Raw genomic sequence first — 22,054 nt, 5'->3', positions numbered from 1 at the left:
CTCTGCACTCCAGGGAGCCTCTGGTAGTGGATTAGTATTTTTCCCTGGTGCAAGAAGGGACTTTGAGAGCCCATCCCATATGAAGGGTTACACTCTGGCCCTGGACACATGGGGAAGGGCCCAGGATCAGCATAGGAAGACTTGGTGGACTTTGCTGAGCTCCCGTTGAGGGCCCTACCCTGCCTGGGGAGTAGTGGGTGGATGGGGTTGGGGGGATGGGCTGGGGGTGGGGGAGAAAGTTTGGGGGTGAGGGGAGGGAGAGGGAGAAGGGACTTGAAATAAGCTTGTTCCCTAACTAGAACTAATAAAATAAAATAAAATTTAAAAAAAAAAAAAAAAAAAGCACACAAGGATAAAAGGAAAAGGTTACCTGTCAAAAAAATTCTAAAGCAATGTGCTTCATTTCCAAGTTGTAGTAGAGATTTAATGTTTTATGGATTCTAACTCACACTAAAATATTATAATCTGCATGAACAATTGGTTAAAACAATTCTTCCAAATTTAAAATGAAATTAATTAAATTCCAAAAAGAAAAAAAAATTCTGGTTAAGCCTAACAGTTCTCATCATTTCCTATGCTTGAAACAAGTGATCTGGTTGCCAAAACGCCCCCAAGCCACTAAGTACACTAGCTCATCTACCATACATGCCTTCCATTAAGCAATGACCTGGACATGTGAAACCGTGCAGAGCCTCTTACCAGGAAAAACATTCGGGGCTGCATGACTTTCCGAGACAGCTTCATCAGAATGCCTTCTTTGAGAAAAACCTAATTCATCCAAGCAAACATTCAGTTAGTCCTATCATTGCCACATAATAACAACACACATAGAATTTCCTTTCAACATTCTCTCAGAATTGTTTCTTTGTGATTTTTACGGTTTTGGTTTCTTTTTATACCCTACAAGCGATTTAAAAATGGGACTAAAGAACAGGAGGTGGGGAGCTGGAGCGAAGGCCTAGGGGATAAGATTGGTAAGATTACTAATTGCAGAGCATAGCTCTCAGCAACCTGTAACTCTAGTTCCGGAGATCTGACACACTCTTCTGGCCTCTGAGGGCACTGCAGACACATGGTACACATACGCATGCAGGTAAAACTCTCATAAGTATAAAATAAAAATGAACAAACACATTTTTTTCAGAGAAAAACCGGGTGACAATTTGTTCGGTTGTCAGGATGCTTGCCTAGCATGCATGAAGCACTGGGTTTGAGTTTTTAGCACCTCAATAAACCAGGCATGTGGTGGAGTGCTATCCTGTAAGTCTAGCACTTGGGATGTGAAGGCAGGAGGAAAACAAGTTCAAGGCTAGCCTGGGTTATATGAGACTGTCTTAAAAAAGATAAAGAGGGGCCACTGAGATTGCTCAGTGGTTAAAGGTAAGGGATGCAAGCCTCATGGCCTGAGTTTAATCCCTGAGACCTACATGGTAGAAGGAGGGAGGCCTCCCAAGAGTTGTCCTTAGAACCCCCCCACCCACATACATAAATATAATGTAATTTTTTTCTTAAAAAGATAAAAATGGGCTGGGCATTGGTGGCACATGCCTTTAAGGAGGCAGAGACAGTTGGATCTCTGTGAGTTCGAAGCCAGCCTGGTCTACAGAGTGAGTGCCCAGATAGGCTCCAAAGCTACACAGAGAAACCCTGTCTGGGGGGGAGGGGGGGAGATAAACATGGAACCAAAAATTATAAAGAAATGTTAAAAAGAATTCAGACATAACAATCAGTTTCATAAATCCTGCATTGGCTCCAGGGGTAGTCTGTGGACTGACACATAACGGCCTATGTGTACCGGATGTTGAGGCACATCTAATGACCTCACAATTATATTTTGCAACTTCCTGAATTCATTTCTTAGACCACTTCTGTGCTCTGTGAGGAGCATCAAAACAGCAATCTCTTTCCCTTCTAGACCTCTCTACAGACTTTAAATGGCATTGCCTTCAAAGCTGTGTGAGTTCAGTTGGTATTACAAAATCAAATGATCCCATTAAATTACCTTATGGGAATCCCATGGGGTCCTCTGCCTCTCTCCTAATTGAAATGGACTGCCTGTCACTGTGACTTACATCATACTGTTTTGAATGGCTAGAATGATGTATATTAGGTCAATGAAGAGTAGCATAACTCATTTTCGAAACTAAAATGAAAATAGTTACTGACAGTGCCCAAATACACTGTATTAAACTGTAGAAGGTATTCTAAAACACTTACCCGCCCAGGTTGCACAATTTCATGGTGTCCACTTAAGCTGTACTGAATCTGCATAAGCTTCTGAAAGTTGTCCTACAGAGAGACAATGTAGAGCATGTGTGATGGCTGTGCTTCCAGGTTCCATAGTGTACCAGTCCTTGATTTCTAGACTTACCCCTTGCTTCATGGTGTCATTGGCATGGTTGGCTACCTCTATAACAACAGCTAGGGCATCTAAAAAATGCAGAAAGAAAGGACATTTAGTCATTGACAATGAAGCAACAGATTCCAACATTAGGCAATTCCAGTTGACAAAAGACCTACTAAACAGCAACTAAACTGTACTGCCTGTGAGTAGCCAGAATTATAGACATTAAGATTCAGTGGGAGGATATCCATGGGAAAACAGGCAAAACAAAACAAGACAAAAGAAACAAAACCAAAGGAACAACACTAAGGAGCCACAGATGCTGTGTCAGGTGGCTTGCTGAGATGGGATTACTCCGCTGAAGTTTACAGGGTCATGAACAGGCTGTTATCTAGTAGCTAAGGCCTTTCCTACTAGAAACTGTCATGAAGAAACTGATTCTAATGAAGAGAGTCAGGCTGGAAGTATAGCTCAATGACATAGCATGTACTTTACACGCCTAAGGCCCTGGTTCAATTTGAGTACCAAGAAACCAAAACCTCCCAAAACAAAAGCAAGCAGAAGAGGGCTGGGGTTCAGACTTCCTCTCTTAGACTGATTTAAAGGGATCTGAATTAGGAATAAGGAAAGTGAGAAGCTCTGGATTTCATCCTCAGTAGAGGAAGAGGGAAAAGGGAGGGATGGAGAGAAGAGAAGGAGAGAAGGGAAGAATACCACACAGAAGCACACCAGACCTTAGCATGGAAACTGCAGGCATCAATTTGTATGCTGAGTTATTTAGCTTCATGGAACAAATTTTGGTTTGTAATTTGTATTAGCCCTTTGCCTTTCACGGGTGTTTTTAAATGATCCAGCCACAGCATGTTTATAGCTACATGGTATAAAAGAAAAGCATTTATGTATTTATTCAGACAGGGCCTTGCCTCAAACCTGTAATTACAGGTTGGCCTCAAACCTGCCTCAGCTGGAATAATAATATTCGGATAATAGGCACATACCACCACACCTAGCTAAGTCTATCTTTTGTCTGGGGATATGGCTGTCTCATCCAAGTCAGAATGTTCCATAAAGGACATGTGTAAAGATAGTTTGTTACAGTGACAGGAAGGTCCCACTAACCCTTGTTAGGTAGGCAGCAGAGGAGCTAACACCCTTGCACTCTCACTAACATAGACAAAGATGCTTATTCTGCACATATCACAAGGGACATTCTGATACAAGCAGGAAAAATGCTAAAGGAGAAACCATGCTCTCTCAGAGCTTTATGTAAGTGGTGAGCAACGAAGGAGCTATTTCTCATGTAGCTAAGGCTGGCCTTAAATTCTTGATCTTTTCTTGCTTGGTTTCATTTGTTTATGGAGAACAGGGTTTTTCTGTGTAACCCTGGCTGTCCTGGAACTTGCTCTCTAGACCAGGCTGGCTTAGAACTCAGAGATCCACCAGCCTCCGGAGTCCTGGGATTGAAAGGATTTGCTACCACTGTCCCCTAAATTCTTGATCTTGAATCTGCTTCTTGAATGCTAGAATTTTGTTTCTGTGTTACCATTCCTGGCTTTGGGTACTCTTATCTAGCACTAACCCTGGAGGCTTCCATATTCCTTAAACATGGATGCTCTTCAACATTTCAACTTAAAAACCTTGTGTGTATATGTGTGATATTCTGGAGATAAAACTTGGGTTTTCATTCATGCTAGACTAGGGCTTTACTACTGAGCTACACTCCAAACCTGATTTATCACTGTTGTAAAGGAAAGTAGGGTTTCCTTACATCATAATCCCTACCATATGCCAGAACTTATGCCCCTGACATTGTCTTCACAGAACATACTCATGGTTACCCTGGATATGTTCATCTCTCTGGCTTGCTGCAATGTGCAGTGAGCAGCGTTAAGGACCGTAGGACTGAGAGGATAAGTGATAAAGATGCTGCTACTTGGTCAACTGGTCTTCAAGCTCTACAATTCTACTCTCTATGTATCATTTCCTTAAGAGATGCTTATGACTCTACCCTTTAGCTTGGCTGTCCATCTTTCAAACATGCATTTGCTTAATTACCCCCTCCCTCATACAGCCTAATCCACAGCTGCCCTCCACACCATTTATTGCTCTGCTTCTGACCACAGTGCATCCTCCTGTCACTGCTTATGTACTCGGTGCTTCTTTGAAGGTAGATCATCTCCATGAATCAAGATCCTTCAACTCAAACTCTACTTGCTTCATCTACAGAATCAGTGACTAATTTTTTTGAAGGGAGAAGTCCTGGGACGTGGACATCAGTCTCTTGGGACTCTGCTTGCCAAGATCATAATAACAGTGTGTGTGTGTGTGTGGGGGGGGTGTCCTGGGGAACAAACCCAAGCCTTGTGTGTGCTGAGTATGTGTTAGACTGCTGAACTTGGGTCTTCCTTTTTATCCTTCATGGGACAGACTCTGAGCAATGACTCCTCTCCCTCCTGCCTACTCCAGTTCATCTATAGTGCTACTTTTCCCTAAGCCAATCTTCTCTGCCTCTGCAACTATCCTATTTTCCTCTTTCCACATGACTATGTATGGCTCAGGGCATCTGTACTCCACAGCTATTGCCTTTATTGTTTGTTGTTGTTTTTTTGTTTTTGTTTTTGTTTTTCGAGACAGGGTTTCTCTATGGCTTTGGAGGCTGTCCTGGAACTAGCTCTTGTAGACCAGACTGGTCTTGAACTCACAGAGATCCACCTGCCTCTGCCTCCTGAGTGCTGGTCTTATAGGCGTTTGCCACCAACACCTGGCTTTTATTATTTGACAGAGATTTCAAACTTCTTCATCAACTGTACTATGTCATCACTGAAGACATGAAACATTGCTTAAGCAATGTCAAACTTTTCTTTGAAAATAAAATGCTTTCTAAAGTCTAACTTTGAGCTATGGTTGTCATTCAGTGGCAGAGCATTTGCTTAGGACATGGCCTGAATTGAATTTATAGTATCACAAATAACAATTACATCAAAGAAACTAAGCTGGGAGTAGAGGCACAGGCTTATAATGCCAGCAAAAGAGGCTGAGGCAAGATCACGTTGTAAAAGCCACTCTGCTTCAAAACAAAACAGCAAGACTTGGGTGGGAAACATCTGTAACCACAGCACTTAGGACACAGAGGTGGGAAGATTAGTAGTTCAAGGTCATCCTTGGCTATATAGCAACTTTAAGTCAACCTATGCTACAATTAAAACTTGTTTTAAAAACTGATTATGAAGCCGGGCGCTGATGGCCCATGCCTTTAATCCCAACACTTGGGAGCTAGAGGCAGGCGAATCTCTGAAAGTTTGAAGCCAGCCTGGTCTACAGAATGAGTTCCAGGACACGCTCAAAAGCAATACAGAGAAACCCTGTCTCAAAAAAACAAAACAAACCAAAACAACAACAACAACAAACTGATTATGAGTCAGGCAATGATGGTACACACCTTTAATCCCAGCACTCAGGAGGTAGAGGCAGGTGGATCTCTGTGTGTTTGAGGCCAGCCTGGTCTACAGAGCTAGTTCCAGGACAGCCAGGACTACATAGAGAAACCCTGTCTCGAAAAAATAAAAAGTTGATTGAGACAATGATTATGAATCTCCAAAAATGGCTTTGAAACAAGCTCAATTTTTAAAAATTTATTTTATTTTATGTGTATGAGTGTTTTACCCCCAGGTAGGTGTACCATGTGCATGCCTGTTGCTTGCAGAGGCCAGATGAATGCATCAGATCCCCTGGAACTGGAGTTATGGATGGCTATGAGCCAGTGTGTGGGTGTTGGGACCTGAAGCCAGGTCCCCTGCAAGAAAAAATGCTCTTAACCACTGAGACATATCTCTATCCCCCCATGCTCACTCAATTTTTAAATCTGAAAATATATAGAATATATAAGAATATAATCAAAATTCACTAATTGATAAGGTGGACATGGACTTGTTTAATGTATTTCTGAAGAACCAATGACCAACCTCTGACACCTGGAGGGGGTAATAGAAGCAAAAATAGAAACTCGGACCAGATTTAATCTGAGATGGAGAGGCTGACAGAAAGGGACAGAGAATGTACTTCCTTGTGCTGTGGAGGCTATTTTCCTTACTATAAAGGCCAGGGATGGAGGCACACATCTGTAATCCTCAAACTTGGGAGGATCTTGTGTTTGAGGACATCTTGTGGTATATTATATAATCTGTCTCCAAAATGTCAGGGGTGGGGGTTGAGGGGTGAGGGGTGTAGAGGGGATTGGAGGGGTGTTGAGGTTTAAGAGGGATGGAAAGGTATTAAACTTCTAGCAATAAATGTTCTCAAAATAACAGGCTACTTTAGACTTTATCCTTTTATGAGTTGCTTTGTTTGTCTGTAGTCAGGGTATCAAACTGTAGCCCAGGCTAGCCTCAGACTGAATCCCCTACAACAGAATGACAGAGAGCATAAGGAAGAAGCTTCCTGACCAGGCCTGCCCTATCTCCACTGGAGAACTCCAGTGACTACCATTACCTGACTCCAGTGGCACTTTGCCACTTCCCCTCCTCCTTCCAGATCCATCTGCCCAAGGGACTTGTAAAAAGGAGTTTCATATGAGGGTTTTGTTCTCAGCATATTTTTCCTTCCCAGGCCTAAGTAAACATAACACAGAAGCTTTTGTAAACAGAAGGCTACAAAGGTTAGTTACCTTGGGTGTCCCTGTGATCTACAGAGTCTTCTAGAAGGTTCTTTAAATAGTCTAGAAAAGAACAAAACAGAGTATTTAGAACAATGCCACAAGGACAACCCCCAACTCATCTTTTCAATGTGGAAGAACAAAACCCCAAGATCAGGTACATAGAACCAGAACTACAGACTATAAGACAGTGATTCTTGCCAGGCGGTGGTGTCCCACATCTTTAATCCCAGCACTCAGGAGGCAGAAGCAGGTGGATCTCTGTGAGTTCACGACCAGCCTGGTCCATAAGAACTAGTACCAGGACAGCCTCCAAAGCCACAGAGAAACCCTGTCTTGAAACACCCCCCCCATAAAAAAAGAAAAAAAAAGACAGTGGTTCTCAACCTTCCTAATGCTGCCACCCTTTACTACAGTTCCTCATGTTGTAGTGACCCCAACCATAACATTGTTTTCATTGCTACTTCATAACTGTAATTTTGCTACTGTTATGAATCATAATGTAAGTATCTGTGTTCTCCAATAGTCTTAGGCAATCCCTGTAAAAGCATCCTTCAACCCCCAAAGGGGTCGCAACCCATAGATTGAGAACCACGGCTGTAAGAGGTAAGATAAGAAATCATCAGGCCTTGGAGTACACACCTATAACCTCACCCCTAAACAGAGGCAGGAGGTAGGAGGATCTAATATTTGAAGCTAACACAGCCTGACTTCCACAGTGTACACTGGCCAAACAAAACAAAACAAAACAAAAACCATGAAAAGAAAAAGAGAAGGTGTAGTGTCATATGACTAAACTAAACATCTCACCTAAGTCACACAACTTTTTTTGTCCCTGAGCCAAAAATGTAATCCAGGTTTCCTAATGTTTACTTAAGAAATTTACTCCATCATACATGAAATACCTTGATCTTTCCTCAAGACATTAATATACTCAAGGCCCAAAAGACAGATTTTTCAATCTAAGAATCTACAAATACTCAGGACACCAAAGTAACTTCCCGTGTGCTCTAAACCAGCACTTTCCAAACGAAGGTACCTCTGCCCCCAGGACTTCTGGCAATGTCTGGAGCCACTTTTCATTGTCTCAGCTAGGGGGAAGAGTGCTACTGGCATCTGGTGGTTGGAGGTTAGGGATGTAGTTAACATCCTTGATACAGCCTCACAACGGATAACCCAAATGGCTGAGGTTGAGAAACCCTAGGCTAGAAGAAGATGGCATGTAAATAGACAACAGGGTGTACTATGCCTTACAATATGGGAAAAGGTTCTATTTGATGAATCCTTAATACCAGAATATGTCTTTTGGTATTAATCTTTAATATCAAATTAATCTTTAATCCCGAAGTATGGACTTTTGACAACACTTACTTCTCTGTTGGGAGACACTGGGTGTCCTTGCTATCCCTCCACTTACTTTCTTTAGAACTCACCAGCCCTCACGGCAGTGCCCATGGCTCACTCTTCTCATTTCCTTGCTATTATGGAACATGGGCCCCTTCAGTTCCAATATGTTCCGTGTATTTGCTGGCTCCATGCTATCTGTCTCTAACTGTTCTCCTCTTGTGGATCCCTTCTTCTAGCTCTACATATAAAACCAGACTCATGGGCTGGAGAGATGGCTCAGAGGTTAAGAGCACTGACTTCTCTTCCAGAGGTACTGAGTTCAATTCCCAGCAACCACATGGTAGCTCAACCATCCTTATGAGATCTGGTGCCCTCTTCTGGTGTGCAGATATACATGGAAGCAGAATGTTGTATACATAATAAATAAAATCTTAAAAAATACGTTATAAAAAAAACCTGACTCATATTCTTCACTGCTGTGCATGTGTGTATGTGTGTACATGCATGTGTGTGTGAGAGTGTGTGTGTGTGTGTGTGGTGCTGGGAATGGAACCCAAGTCCTTGGACATGCTTAGCACATGGTCTATCACTGAACTACATCCCTGGTCTTCAGCTGATAGTTCCCAAGGCCCTTCTTGGATCTTCCCCTCTTCCCTATAGAACTTTCTGTTTGAAAGCAATGTTTTCTCCTTTGAACAGGGCATGACAAGGCAGTTATTCACTCTGTCTACTCTCATCTGCAAGATTCATATTCCATCACCCACACCACCCAGCAAGTTCTCTAAATAAAGGCTGAAGTCAGTAATACTAATGCCACTAGAAGTGCAGAAAATGGGAAGATGAAAAGCACATTGGAAAGTGGAGTATCAATTTCTGTCTAGCAATGCCATGAGCAGATATAATTCCAGCCTGAGGACTCACAAGTCATGCTCACAAACAAATATGGAAACTTGGATGTTAGCATTAGTTTCCAAAAGTAATAATGATGGATATGCTCAAACTTCCAGGGAGTTCCTCTCTCTGGGATAACTATCTAAGAGCCCATGGAGTTTAGATATGTGCATAATAAATATCCAGCATGGAATAAACCTACAAGGTGTTGTATATGACCATCGTGAGCTTCCTTGAGGCATGGCAAAGCTTTTATCCCACCAGGGAAAGTCCCTAGAAATTTAGACCTGTATGTAGGAAGGCATGCTTCTGATGAAATATGTTTGCTTATGAACTATGCTTAGCCTCCTCTCAGACATTAAAAAAAAAAAAAAAAAAAAACCCGCTTATTAAGCCAGGTGCAGTGGCTCATGCCTGTAACTCTACCTCTTAGGAGCCTGATACAAAAGGATCTCCTGGAATCTAAGGCTAGAATACATGGTGAGCTTCAAGCTAGCCTGGGCAACAGAGGGAGGCTCTGTCTTAATAAAACAAAGCAAGCTATTTTCACCTGGACTCTACTCAGAATTCATTCCATATATAAGCCATGTTTGATGACTCTGTCTTTACCAATCTATGGCTAAAAGTGCTAGTATTGAGGCCCTGCACAGTGTTCATGCCTATAATCCCAGCACATAGGAAGCTGATGAATTCAAGGTTAGCCTCTAGTACAGTGAGACACTGTCTCAAAAATGAACAAAACAAGTGTTAGGGTTTCAACAAACTTACCCTTCTTTATTTTTTAACATTTACTTATTTATTATATGTGTATGTTTGTGAGGCACAGGCATGCCACAACGTACAATGTAGGTCAGAGGATAAATTGTAAGGGTTGGTTCTCTCCTTCTACCATGGGGGCTTGGGGATTGAACTCAGGACATAAGGATGGCAGTAAGCACCTTTGACCCTGAATCATATTGCCAGTTCAAACTTCCCCTTTTAATATTCATTCCTAATATCCAGGTGGTTTTCTTTAAGCTTGTAATTAGCTGAAGAGCCTGGGTAAGGAAGATTTACTTCAATGTCAGACTCTTGGCAAGTTCCTCTATAGAAAAGTACATTTCTGCAAATAGGATCATTTCTTTATCCCAACAAAGCTTCCTGGAAAATACGAATATTAGGAAATCCTGACCTCAGAATCAATCATTTTTTCAGAGCTTGATAAGTGTTAAGTTGCATTTTTCATTTGTTGGTTTGTTTGTGTTTGGGCTAGTGTTCAAACTAGGCTGCTGGCCCACCAGCCTGAGTTCTTAGGAACAGGGGCTCAGTACAGCTGTTACACAGAAAATATACTAAAGATGCTGTTACAATAAGCTATTCTTTCAAGTTATTTATTTTTATTTTATGTACATTGGTGTTTTGCCTGTATGTATGTCTGTGTGAGGGTGCTGGATCTCCAGTAACTGGAGTTACAGACAGGGAGCTGCCATGTGGGTGCTGGGAATTAAACCCAAGTCCTCTGGAAGAGCAGCCAGTGCTCTTAACCATTGAGCCATCTCTCCAGTCCCATTACCAGAAGCTATTAATCAAGAAAGGAGATAGGTTACCCTTCTTCCAATTTTAAAGAAGTGATACTAGTCTCTATAATTCAACTTTGCAACTCATCCATCTATCTGTCCATTCATCTGTCTGTTCCTCCGTGATCCCTTTCAACAGTTATGAATCAGCCAGGATCTTGGCAGCAGCATGAGGACAATGACTGATCTGTGTGAGTCAGGCAGCACCGAAACCATCAGCTGCCATGACTGGCTGAAGCCAAGGTGAAACCAGGGAAGGAGACCAGACAGACAACCTGCATACTCATGAGTATGTTACCACCTCCCATTTAGGACCTGGTCCTGCAGAAATGTTCACAGGAATCATGGGAGTAGTATCATTTCAGCTGCCAGGTTAGACTTGTAGCATTATGAATTCCCCACCCCTGCCGAAACAACTTAAGAGTTGTTAAAAAACAAAAAAATTTTCAATCGACTCTTCAGAACTGCTAAAGGATGAGGGATCTAGGAAACATTCCTGTATGATGCTGGCTGTATTTCAGAGATTATTTTATAGGATATAGTAACTTTATTAATAAAATTCAGAAACAAAACCAAATTAAGATCAGTTTGAGGGAACTGATTACCAATAGTGGGAGGAAAAGAAAAATAAGACAAAACAGAATACATACTTAGATGCAATGATTTGGGTACTTCTAATTTTCACGAGTGGGTCCTCATAGTTATGTTATTATTATTATTTACTAGTTATTAAATTATATGTGCATTTTGTGAATAAAAATGTCAATAAAACTTAGCCTATCAATCCAAAAACCAAAAAAAAAGTTGTTAAAAAACAAACAAACGGGCTGGAGAGATGGCTCAGAGGTTAAGAGCACTGATTGTTCTTCCAGAGGTCCTGAATTCAATTCCCAGCAACCATATGGTGGCTCACAACCATCTGTAATGAGATATGGTGCCCTCTTCTGGCTTGGAGGCAGAATGTTGTATACAAAATAAATAAATAAATAAATAAATCTAAAAACAAACAAACAAACACCTGTCTCAAAACCCAATGAGACTATTGTTTTTAGAAATCAAAACAAGGAGTGGTGTCACATGCCACTTTAGTACTTGGGAGGTGGAAGTACAAGGATTAGGAGATGGAGATCTTGGAGACAGAGACAAAGAGGGGCTGGGGGAGAGGGAAAGAAAATAAGAATTACTGGTATATGGACATCACAAAATGTACTCTTGGACCACCAGGTGGCACCATTGATTAATTAACTCCTGAGCATCTTGTTCCCTTAACATTGGTAATACAAAAAGAACAACCCCTAGGGATATGCATGCAAGCTACCTTTCTACTCAAGTAAGACCCAAGATGAAAGAACTTAACACTACATCTTCTGGAAGGCCTACATTTTCTACATCAGCTTCTAGCAAGCCTTACCTAATCACAACCAACCAACTTCAAACAGAAACTACAAAGAGGTCAACCTTCACTAAATTCCAGTCATTGGTGGGAGTCAGAACTTTCTGCCTTCAGATGACTATGTGCTGAGAGCAGTTGGTGGCAGCACACAGGAAATGAACTTTGGAGGAGTATTGCCACAGAGTAAAGTGTTCCAAATTGGAGGACAAGGCTGGCTGTATTTGTTCAGGTTTCTTCTTTCCTCCATAAATTCGTAGTGAATTTACTAAGACATACAGACCTATGGGATTCTGAGAAAGCCTATCTACTTATGCAATAAATCTATTTTACAAAGCCTCAAAGTCTGAAACAAGCAACTGAAAATTACCCTGACTATCTAAAGACCATCTCATTTGAAATATGAAAATAAAGGTCTACATGCCCAGTTACAGGACTGGTTTCTTCAAGGCAGCTTGGGGAGAGACAGAGTTCCCCTAGAAAACCAAAACTGCTAAAGGAACATAGCGATAAAATGACTCCTAACGACACTCTGCTACATGGATAGATTAGTGTCTCGATCAGGCATCTTCAGATTAGCTTCCTCCTGAGGGAGATGGGAACTAATATAGAGACCCACAACTGGACAATGTGCAGAGAGGGAGAGACCCCCGGAATATCCAATCTTAAGTGGGATGTCTTCAAGCCAGGCCCATGCCTTTAATCCCAACACTTGGGAAGTAGAGTCAGATGGATCTCTGAGTTCCAGGCCAGGCTGGTCTACAGGGAGAGCTCCAGGATAGCCAGGGTACACAGAGAAACCCTGTCTCAGGAAGGAGAGAAAGAGAGAGAATGCTAATAGGGGTGGGGTGGTCTTCACCAAATGCTTCCCCTCAGGGCTCACAGAACTGTTGAAGCTGAGAAAGACCCAGAGGGGATGGAATGCACCCAGAAAACTAGGCCTTCTAGATACAAGAGGACTGATGCACAGATGAACCTGGAGGCTGCCGGGCATTGGTGGCACATGCCTTTAATCCCAGAACTCGGGAGGCAGAGGCAGGCGGATCTCTGTGTGTTCAAGGCCAGCCTGGTCTCCAGAGCGAGTGCCAGGATAGGCTCCAAAGCTACACAGAGAAACCCTGTACTGAAAAAACAAAACAAAAACAAAAATGAACCTAGAGGCTGTAGCAGCATGTACAGGTCTGGCCTTAATGGGGTCTCAGGGCTGAGAAGAGAAGTGAACACAAGCCCCATTCCTAACCCAGAGGCTATCGCCAATTGATAACCACTCACAAAGGAAAAAGATACAAACAACACATAAGGGACGGCCCCACACCCATCAGTATATGGAGAACACAAAACAAACTCAATGGCATTTTGGGATACTTTTTTTTTGGGGGGGTCTCATAATGCTTTATTTGAACTCCTCCTTCCTTTCTCTTAACCTTACAGGTTTTTTGCTTATATATTATCGTTTCTGATTTTGAGTTTTTATACTTTGTTTGGTGTGTTTCAAGCATTTTCATGCATTTGTTTTGTTTTATTCTAGTTCATTTTTATTTGCCTGTTCATTTTCTAAACAGAGAAAGAAGGCATAGAATTGGCTAGGTGGAGGATCTGGAAGAAGACAGAAAGGGGAAACTGTAATCAGAATGTATAGTCTTAAAAAAATTCTTTTTAAAAAAATTATTTACCCCTAGTACACAAATGGACTTTGGGAGCCCATTCCACATAGAGGGATACTCTCAGCCTAGACACATGGGGGAGGGCCTAGGTCCTACTCCAAAAAATAGCTGGGCGTTGGTGGTGCACGCCTTTAATTCCAGCAGACTCTGAAGATTCCCCATGGAAAGCCTCATCCTCCCAGGGGAGCAGAAAGGGGGTGGGATGGGGGGTGGGGGGCAGGGGAGGAGGGAGGGAGAGGTAACTGAGATTGACATGTGAAAGAAGCTTGTTTACAATTTAAATAAAAAATGCAAAAAAAATACTTCTTACCCCCCTGGTTTTGTAATGTCTAGCCAGGGAGCGATCTTGCAACCTATTTTTTCAATGCACTTTTATATGATCCATTCATTTAGAGATCAAACCCAGGCCTCACATAAGCAAGCATTGTACCACTGAGGGCCAACATATTTTGGATATGTAAAAGAATTAAGCTAGCTAGATATGGTGGTATATGCTAGTAATCCCAGATACTCAGGAGACTGAGGGAGGAGGATTACAAGATTGAAAGAAATTAGTAAAACCCTGTCTGGAGCAATTATATTAGACCAAATCAAACAAACAAGAAAAATAAACCTTTAAATATTGTGAAACCTACATTAATTTTAAGTTGCATTATGAGAAATTTGATAAGTTAAATAATAATGAAGAAAACTTAAACCATGAACATCTCTCTAAAAATAATGTACACATTTTTTTTTTTAACCAGGTTCTCATCCAGCCCAAATTGACCTTGAATTCCCAATATGGCCTCTATCTCCTATGTACCATAATTACAGTATTGTCTTAGTTTGTGTTTCTATTGTTGTGAAGAGACACCATGGTTATGGCAACTCTTATAAAGGAAATTTAATTGGGTGGCTTATAGTTTCAGAGGTTTAGTCCATTGTCATCATGGCAGGACATGGCAGCATGCAGGCAAGACCTGGTGCTGGAGAAAGCTGAGAGTTGTATATGAAGTGAGCTATATCACTGGGTATTGCTTGAGCATAGGAGACCTCAAAGTCCACCCCCACAGTACACACTTCTTCCAATAAGGCCACACCTCCTAACAGTACCACACCCTATGGGATCCTTTTTTTTTTTTTTTTTTTTCAGATCACCACAGCCACCCAGCTTGATTTTGGATTTTCAAAAGGGCAGTGTCTTGCTATGTAGCACAGGCTGGCCTCCAGCTTTCAATCCTCCTGTGTGCTGGGACGGCAGGTGTGTGCTACCACTACTAGCATGAGCACAATTCTGACTTATTTCCTTCTGTCTTACTAACACATAGGATTTCTTCCTCTATTTTATTGCCTTTTGGGAGTCTTAAAGCTGTTGTCCAGGTACAGCAGATGTTATAAGCAGCATATTATCTCACTCCTGACAGTTCCCAGAGTTGGAGAAGTGGTGTGACCATTTTAATTTTAAGTAGCACAGATCACTACCTTGATGATTTGCCTTTTGCCATATTTCAAATTACTTTTTTGGGGGGAACCACTATGAAACATGTTTTGAAGTTAGGATTTTGAAAAACATTCTCAAAAGGCTGAGATTTGACTCATTTGACCTTGATCTTCCTACTGTCACCTCCAGGTACTAGTATTACAAGAAAACGCTCACACTTTTCTAACAATGCACCTAGCAACTTAGATAGACATCAACATGAAGCTGCAAATCTGGTCCATGCCACCCTGGAGAACAGAACAAATCCTCCTCCCTAACAGCTGTCACACTGGTAGTTCCCATTCAAATGTATTCCCGGTAACTGGGTATATGGGAAGAGACATGTTCATCCTGAACTAAGGTTGGGACTATGTACTGAGTGAACTTTCAGGAAGAATCCCCTATATCCCCTATATACCCAACTGGGTGTGCAGCAAATAACATCAGCTACATCATGGGAATAGCATCCCACAGCAGAAAAATGGTTATTTAAATGAAATCTTTTGATTAAAATAGGGAAGCAACTAAACTATGCTCCTTAGAAATTAGCACCCTCTTCCTTTGCAGCACATAGGAGAAGCCACAGCAGATAACCTGGGGTCCTTTGGTACTTTCTCACTCATGTGACCAGCTGTTGTTCTTGACAGTGTATTCTTTCCAGTCCTATTTGCTTTTGAATGAAGTCCCTTGCTACTTTGAAATGTGTGGGCACTTATTTAAATCCTTGCATAGATGGCAAGAACCTGGACACACTGGGCTTAGACACTTGCTATTGGTAACACCATTATTAATTAAAAAGTGCTGTGAGCCCCTGACCCTGATTCACCCCTTTCTTTCTTTCTTTCTTTCTTTCTTTCTTTCTTTCTTTCTTTCTTTTTTTCCTTTCTTTCTTTCTTTCTTTCTTTCTTTCTTTTTTTCCTTTCTTTCTTTCTTTCTTTTTTTCCTTTCTTTCTTTCTTTCTTTCTTTCTTTCTCTCTCTCTCTCTCTCTCTCTCTCTCTCTCTCTCTTCCTTTCTTTCTTCTCTCTCATTTTCTTTTCTCTCTCTTTCTCTCTCTTCTCCCTCTCCCTCCCCCCCCTCTCTTTGAGACAGGGTTTCTCTGTAGCTTTGGAGCATTGTCCTGGAACTCACTCTGTAGACCAGGCTGGCCTCAAACTCATGGGAGATTACCTGTCTCTGCTTCCTAAGTGCTGGGATTAAAGGCATGTGCCACCACTGCCCAAATTCTTCCATTTTTTAAATACCAGTTCAATTCTAGTCCTTAAATATGTGGCCTAGGCCTGACTTTTTGTGGCATGTGTATAAGCAAGAAAGGGAGCCCTTCTGGGCTTTTCCCCCTCCAGACTCATGGCTTAGAATGTAAGAATCACCATGTGAATTAGAACAGGCTCCTTTTTTGGGTGATGGAGTTCTCTTATCTGAATACAGGCTGGATCTGGGCCTCAACTGAGTACTTTAATTAATAATTTAACTAATTAATGCAGGGCAGAGTACTGAAAAAGCACCTTGCCTATCTATCTTAGATTTTAATGACTTTGCTCCTGAAAAGGTGGCTTCTAAGGACTCATGAAGCAAACCTGAACCCAAGTTCATGCTGTGATAAAATCTAGAGGCACATCTTAGAATGGGTAGAACTGTCCCCAGGATCCTTTTAGACTAGCTAGGCATGTCTAGAATTCTCTTAAGAGGAGTCACACTCATAGGAAGGTCCTCAAGCCCTTATTTTGAGTCTTCTAACACTCCTTTTTTTGGTGGCTGCCAGTTGATCAACTGACAATCTCAAGTACACAGAAAGGGCCTTGGCACATTTAACACACTCTGAAGTGTAAAGAAACTCTTGTCCAGAGTTGTCCCTACCACTCTATCAACAGAGCAAATTTGGGCTCAGGGAAACAAGTGTATTTTGCTATGCAACAGCCAAGTGAAGAATAAAGCAAATCTAAGCACCAAAGTGAGTTCTAGTTTAGCTGAATTTCAGTGTTTTCTCCAATTGGAAAAGTTCCTATGAGCCCACAGTTCTGACAAAAACTGTGAGAAACTCTAGCAACAAATTCTGCTCACTAAATCTTTGCCAAAACAACGCTCAGAAATAGAGGCATTCAGCTACTTGCAGGGAATCTGGGTCAAATTTGCACTACGGATTAAAAAATGAATGGTTTTGTAGCGATCACCACTGGCAGAAATCAGGTATCTGCAACCTCCGATGGACAAACACAAGCACATAAACAGGCAGACTCCATTTTCACTAACCTTTGTTGTTTTGCTTCTATAAAACAGGGCCGCACTGTGTAGCTGTGGCTGTCCTGGAACTTACAATGTAGAGCAGGCTGGCCGCAAACTCACAAGAATCCACCTGCTTCAGCTTCCCAAGTGTTGGGATTGAAGGTGTGGTCTATCACACCCAGCCCCATTTTCATTAACCTTTAGATGAAATAAGAGTTTTTTCTACCACAGAAATTGGTAGCAAATCCCAGAAGGATTAACAGTATTTGTGACTCTATCACCATGGAAATCACAGATTTTTTTAAATAACAAATTATAGTTGAGGCATATAACTGAACATATTGTATACTTTTATTAGCACTACCTCTAAATCATGGTAATCACTAGATCTCCCATCAGAGCTTATTCAATTTAGAACTAAAGAAGCACATTGGCTAGGGGAGGTAGCACAGATTGTAATCCCAGCATTTGGGAGGTGGAGGCATGAAGATGGAGTGCTGGAGGTCATCTTTGGCTATATAGTGAATTTGAGGCCACCTGGGCTACATGACACCTTGTCTCAAAACAACAACAAAACTGGAATAGGTCTGAGTATGTCTTCAGGTACTGGAGTATTTGTTTAGCAAGTACAAAGTACTGAGTCTGTCCCCAGCACTGCAGGAACCAGGCGTGGTGACACATGTCTGCAATCCTAGCACTAGGATGGGGGAGGCAGAAGGATCAGAAGTTCCAAGGCCATCCTTGGTCCCACAGGAAATTGATAGTATGGGCTACAGAAGATTGTCTCAAAAAACACAAAAAAAAAAAAAACAAACAAGAGGAACAGATAGACAGAATGTACTTATTCTTAGGTTCCAAGGTCTTTCCAGAGCATTTAAATACTTCACAGATAAAATTATTTAACAGAATCTCTTAAATTGGCTTCCTCAAAACTACAATTAAAAATGAATTGCAGAGGGGAGAGGGGGAATGGCACACATCTTTGATCGAAGCAGGCAGAGGCAGGTGGATCTCTGGGAGCTCAAGGCCAGCCTGGTCTACAGGAAAGCTAGGGCTACACAGAGAAACCATGTCACAAAAAACAACAAAACAAAAAACAGAACTGCAATAGCACAGGAGCTGGGCTAATGAACACAAATTCTGAATGGCATTTCTCCCCTGTCTCATATGGATAGAAATGCCTCCATCAAAGCCTTTGGGTTTGTGAGAAAGTGAATTCTTTTGTCTGAAATCTAATATATGGCCACCACCATCCTTTTAAAAACAATTGCTAACCTACAGGTGGTGTTGAAATGACCTTTTTAAATTTAAAAAAAAAAAATTGTACTGAGACAGCATCTTACTATATAACCCTGGCTGGCCTGGGACTTGCTATGTAGATATGCTGGCCTCCTGTGGTCCCAAGTACTGTGATTAAAGGTAATGGATGATATGCTTAATTAAAATGATTTTGATGGGCCGGGTGTTGGTGGCACATGCCTTTAATCCCAGCACTCCGGAGGCAGAGGCAGGAGGATCTCTGTGAGTTCGAGGCCAGCCTGGTCTCCAAAGCGAGTGCCAGGATAGGCTCCAAAGCTACACAGAGAAACCCTGTCTTGAAAAACAAAAAAAAAAATAAAAAAATAAATGATTTTGATGTACACAATTAGCCCTGGTTTTAAAATAAAATACTTGCTAATGGAAGCTTTTAAAAAGCATATTTTTTAAAGTATAGTATATTAATTTACTTTTTTAAATATGAAGATTAACCTGGTTATCAAATTTGAAGCTTCAGAATACTACAACAGATGTTTTTAATATCCCATTTTCTACCAGCATGGAAAATCTTGGATTTCCAAAACCTAGAAGGAATTAATGTCATCTCAGACAAAGGCTAAGGCTATAGGAAAGAGTAATAAAATACATCGCTAAAACAACTTTAATGTAACATAAATATTTTGAAGGAGATCAAAGAAAGTACAATAAATCAAAGTTCAAAGGACTTGTTTGACCATCACTGTGGATGTGGAAAAGATTTTCAGAAGCAATTTAAATTATGTTTTTTAATATACTTTCTCCTCCATCCTACCTGACTCAACTTCCTTCAATACCAATGTAATAACATTCCACAAAAGACTTTTATTGAGAAAAAATTCTAATATAATATATAATATATGCGGACATTTTTTAAAAAATCTGAAAAGGTCTCTGAGTCATTTCTAAACAACAGAAGATGAATAGGGATTTGCTTTTTCTATTACTTACATATTTTTACATGTATAAAAGAGACCTTCAAAGGAAAAAGGTTACCCTTACAAAAATAAGATGTGGCAAGATCCATACAAATTTTAGGACCAGCTCAGTGGGAGCCTGCAAAGTTGGACAGAGGCTCTCCAGAGGATACCTCAGAGAGGATGGTATAGTCTGTGAAGGAAGGGTCATTACTGTGCTGTCTGCCCAAATGGGCCCAGTTGCCCATTTGCGGAGTGAGTGAGTGATTAATGTGTGAGTGAATGTAGCCTAGAAGGGCGTGCTTCAGCAGACAGGGAGACACAGACCACAGCTAGAGCAAAGGAAAACGAGACTTGAGTAAACTGGGCTTGTGAGCTGAGGTCTCTATACTGTAGATACTGTGCTCTCAACTTTTCTAGTAAGCACAATGAGGGTTGGCCAAATACTTGCAAAGCAGGCCTGAGGTACTGGGATCAACCAATCCCTAGTACAAAAAAGATGTAAGTAAGTGAATTAAATAACAAATAAATGCATCATCAGAATCTAATAAGCAGATTCAAAGTATACTTTTGGCAGAGAAATGAAGCAATGATTTGCTGGGTGACGTGGTGTGACAATTGGTATGGCCAGAATGAAGACATTTCTGCACATCGAGTGGGTGGAATAGTCCTGACCTGGATCCCAACAGCAGCAGGAACCAGAGGAACAGGAAAACCTACAGATCCTACTAGGGAGAAAGGCCAGGAAGTTTAGTCCTTCTGCAAGTGCCCAAATCAAGTGAAGCTTGATCTCAACTTTAAGTGTTATGTAGCAGTCTCTATTCAGCACATATTCATGGGACTGTTACAGGAGGATCCCAAACTTCACAAATAGAAACAACTTTTCATTTCCTAAACCTTTCAGTTCGTTAAGTCTTTGATATGGGTCAAGATCATGACCATCCCAGATAGCTTCTTTCTTGGAGATGAGAAAGAAGCAACAGAGTAACACTGCTTCTATGGCAGTGTTTGCTTTTGTCCTATCTGCTGCTTCCTAATTCCCAATCTCTCCAATCAGGAGATCTGAGCACCCCACACACTTATAGGGCCTGACTATAATGCTTTAGCCTTGACTAGTCAACACAAAATTTAAAAGCATTCAGCATTCATTAAGCAAATCACTCACTCCATGTTTCTTTGAACATTTCACTATACAATCGTGTGCATCCTCTTAGATCTCATTTTTGAGTTGATCTTAAAAAACTACTCCCAATGGGGGCTGGAGAGATAGCTCAGCAGTTAAGAGCACTGACTGCTCTTCCAGAGGACCTGGGTTCAATTCCCGGCACCCACATGGCAGACCACAACTATCTGTAACTCCAAGATCTGACCCCTCACACAGACATACATGCAGGCAGAACACCTATGTTCACAAGATAAGAATAAATAATAATAATAATAATAATAAATAATGATAATAAATTAAAATAATAATAATAATAATAATAATAATAATAATAATAATAATAATAATAATAAATTTAAAAAAACTACTCCCAAGAATTAACTAATTTATGTGTGCATTTATTTTAGTGGTGTTGGGGGATGCAAATCATGGCCATGTGCTTTACCACTGGGGATTCTACAAGAACTTCCACCAAGAATTTATTTGGAGTTCACTACAATGAAAAGAGAGAGAACTTCAGCACAAAGTGAAGCTCTCCTGTGGGGGAAAAGCACTGCAAGAAAAACAGGATTGCTGAACAGTAGCACAGCCCATTGCTCCTGGGGAATTCCACTCACTTTTCTCTAAAAAGAAATGACCTGTGTTATCAGTCCTTCATCTATGCATTTCTCAGAAGTCCTCTGCCAAGAAACTGAGGCAAGTACAAATCTGCTTACAGTGAATCAGACAGGAATCTTTCCTCGCTCTGCCAAATACTTAAAAAATAACCAGCATCAGGAGTTCATTCAAATAAAGGCTTGCTCTTCCTTTTAGCTACTGTGCCAATTGTGCATTTGAAATTACAAGGTTGTTGGGAGGACTAAGTTATTTGAACTTGTTTTCCAAACATGGGACTTAACATCCAAACTGGAGAGATGGCCCAGCAATTAAGAGAACTTGTTGCTTTGATTGAGGACCCAGGTTCAATTCCCAGTTCCCATATGGTAGTCCACAGCTACCCCTAACTCCAGTTTCAGAGGATAAGATGCCCTTTTCTGACTTTGGTGAGTACTAAGCATGCATGTGGCATGTATACATACATACATACATACAAGAAAATTCCTACAAGTTCTAGGCAGTTTTGGCTATGAGTTCTAGGCCAGTGTAGGCTCTT

The 22,054-nt window shown here is 41.2% G+C and overlaps 1 protein-coding gene across 1 annotated transcript in view; it reads right to left on the bottom strand.

Moving 5' to 3' along the window:
* Fgd6 (FYVE, RhoGEF and PH domain containing 6) overlaps window positions 1–22,054 on the bottom strand; it is a 122,784-nt gene that overhangs the window by 25,840 nt on the left and 74,890 nt on the right. Inside the window, exons 9-12 of the mRNA XM_027392647.2 lie at window positions 7,008–7,058; window positions 2,372–2,430; window positions 2,218–2,289; window positions 700–768 (exon numbers count right to left, since the gene is read on the bottom strand). Coding sequence (XP_027248448.1) covers window positions 700–768; window positions 2,218–2,289; window positions 2,372–2,430; window positions 7,008–7,058 — 251 coding nt within the window. The remainder of the gene's footprint in view (window positions 1–699; window positions 769–2,217; window positions 2,290–2,371; window positions 2,431–7,007; window positions 7,059–22,054) is intronic.

Source organism: Cricetulus griseus (genome assembly GCF_003668045.3).
Source record: "Cricetulus griseus strain 17A/GY chromosome 1 unlocalized genomic scaffold, alternate assembly CriGri-PICRH-1.0 chr1_0, whole genome shotgun sequence".
Lineage (NCBI taxonomy): Eukaryota > Metazoa > Chordata > Mammalia > Rodentia > Cricetidae > Cricetulus > Cricetulus griseus.
The sequence above is the reverse complement of the archived record's forward strand: the minus strand, read 5'-3'. Positions and strand labels throughout refer to the sequence as shown.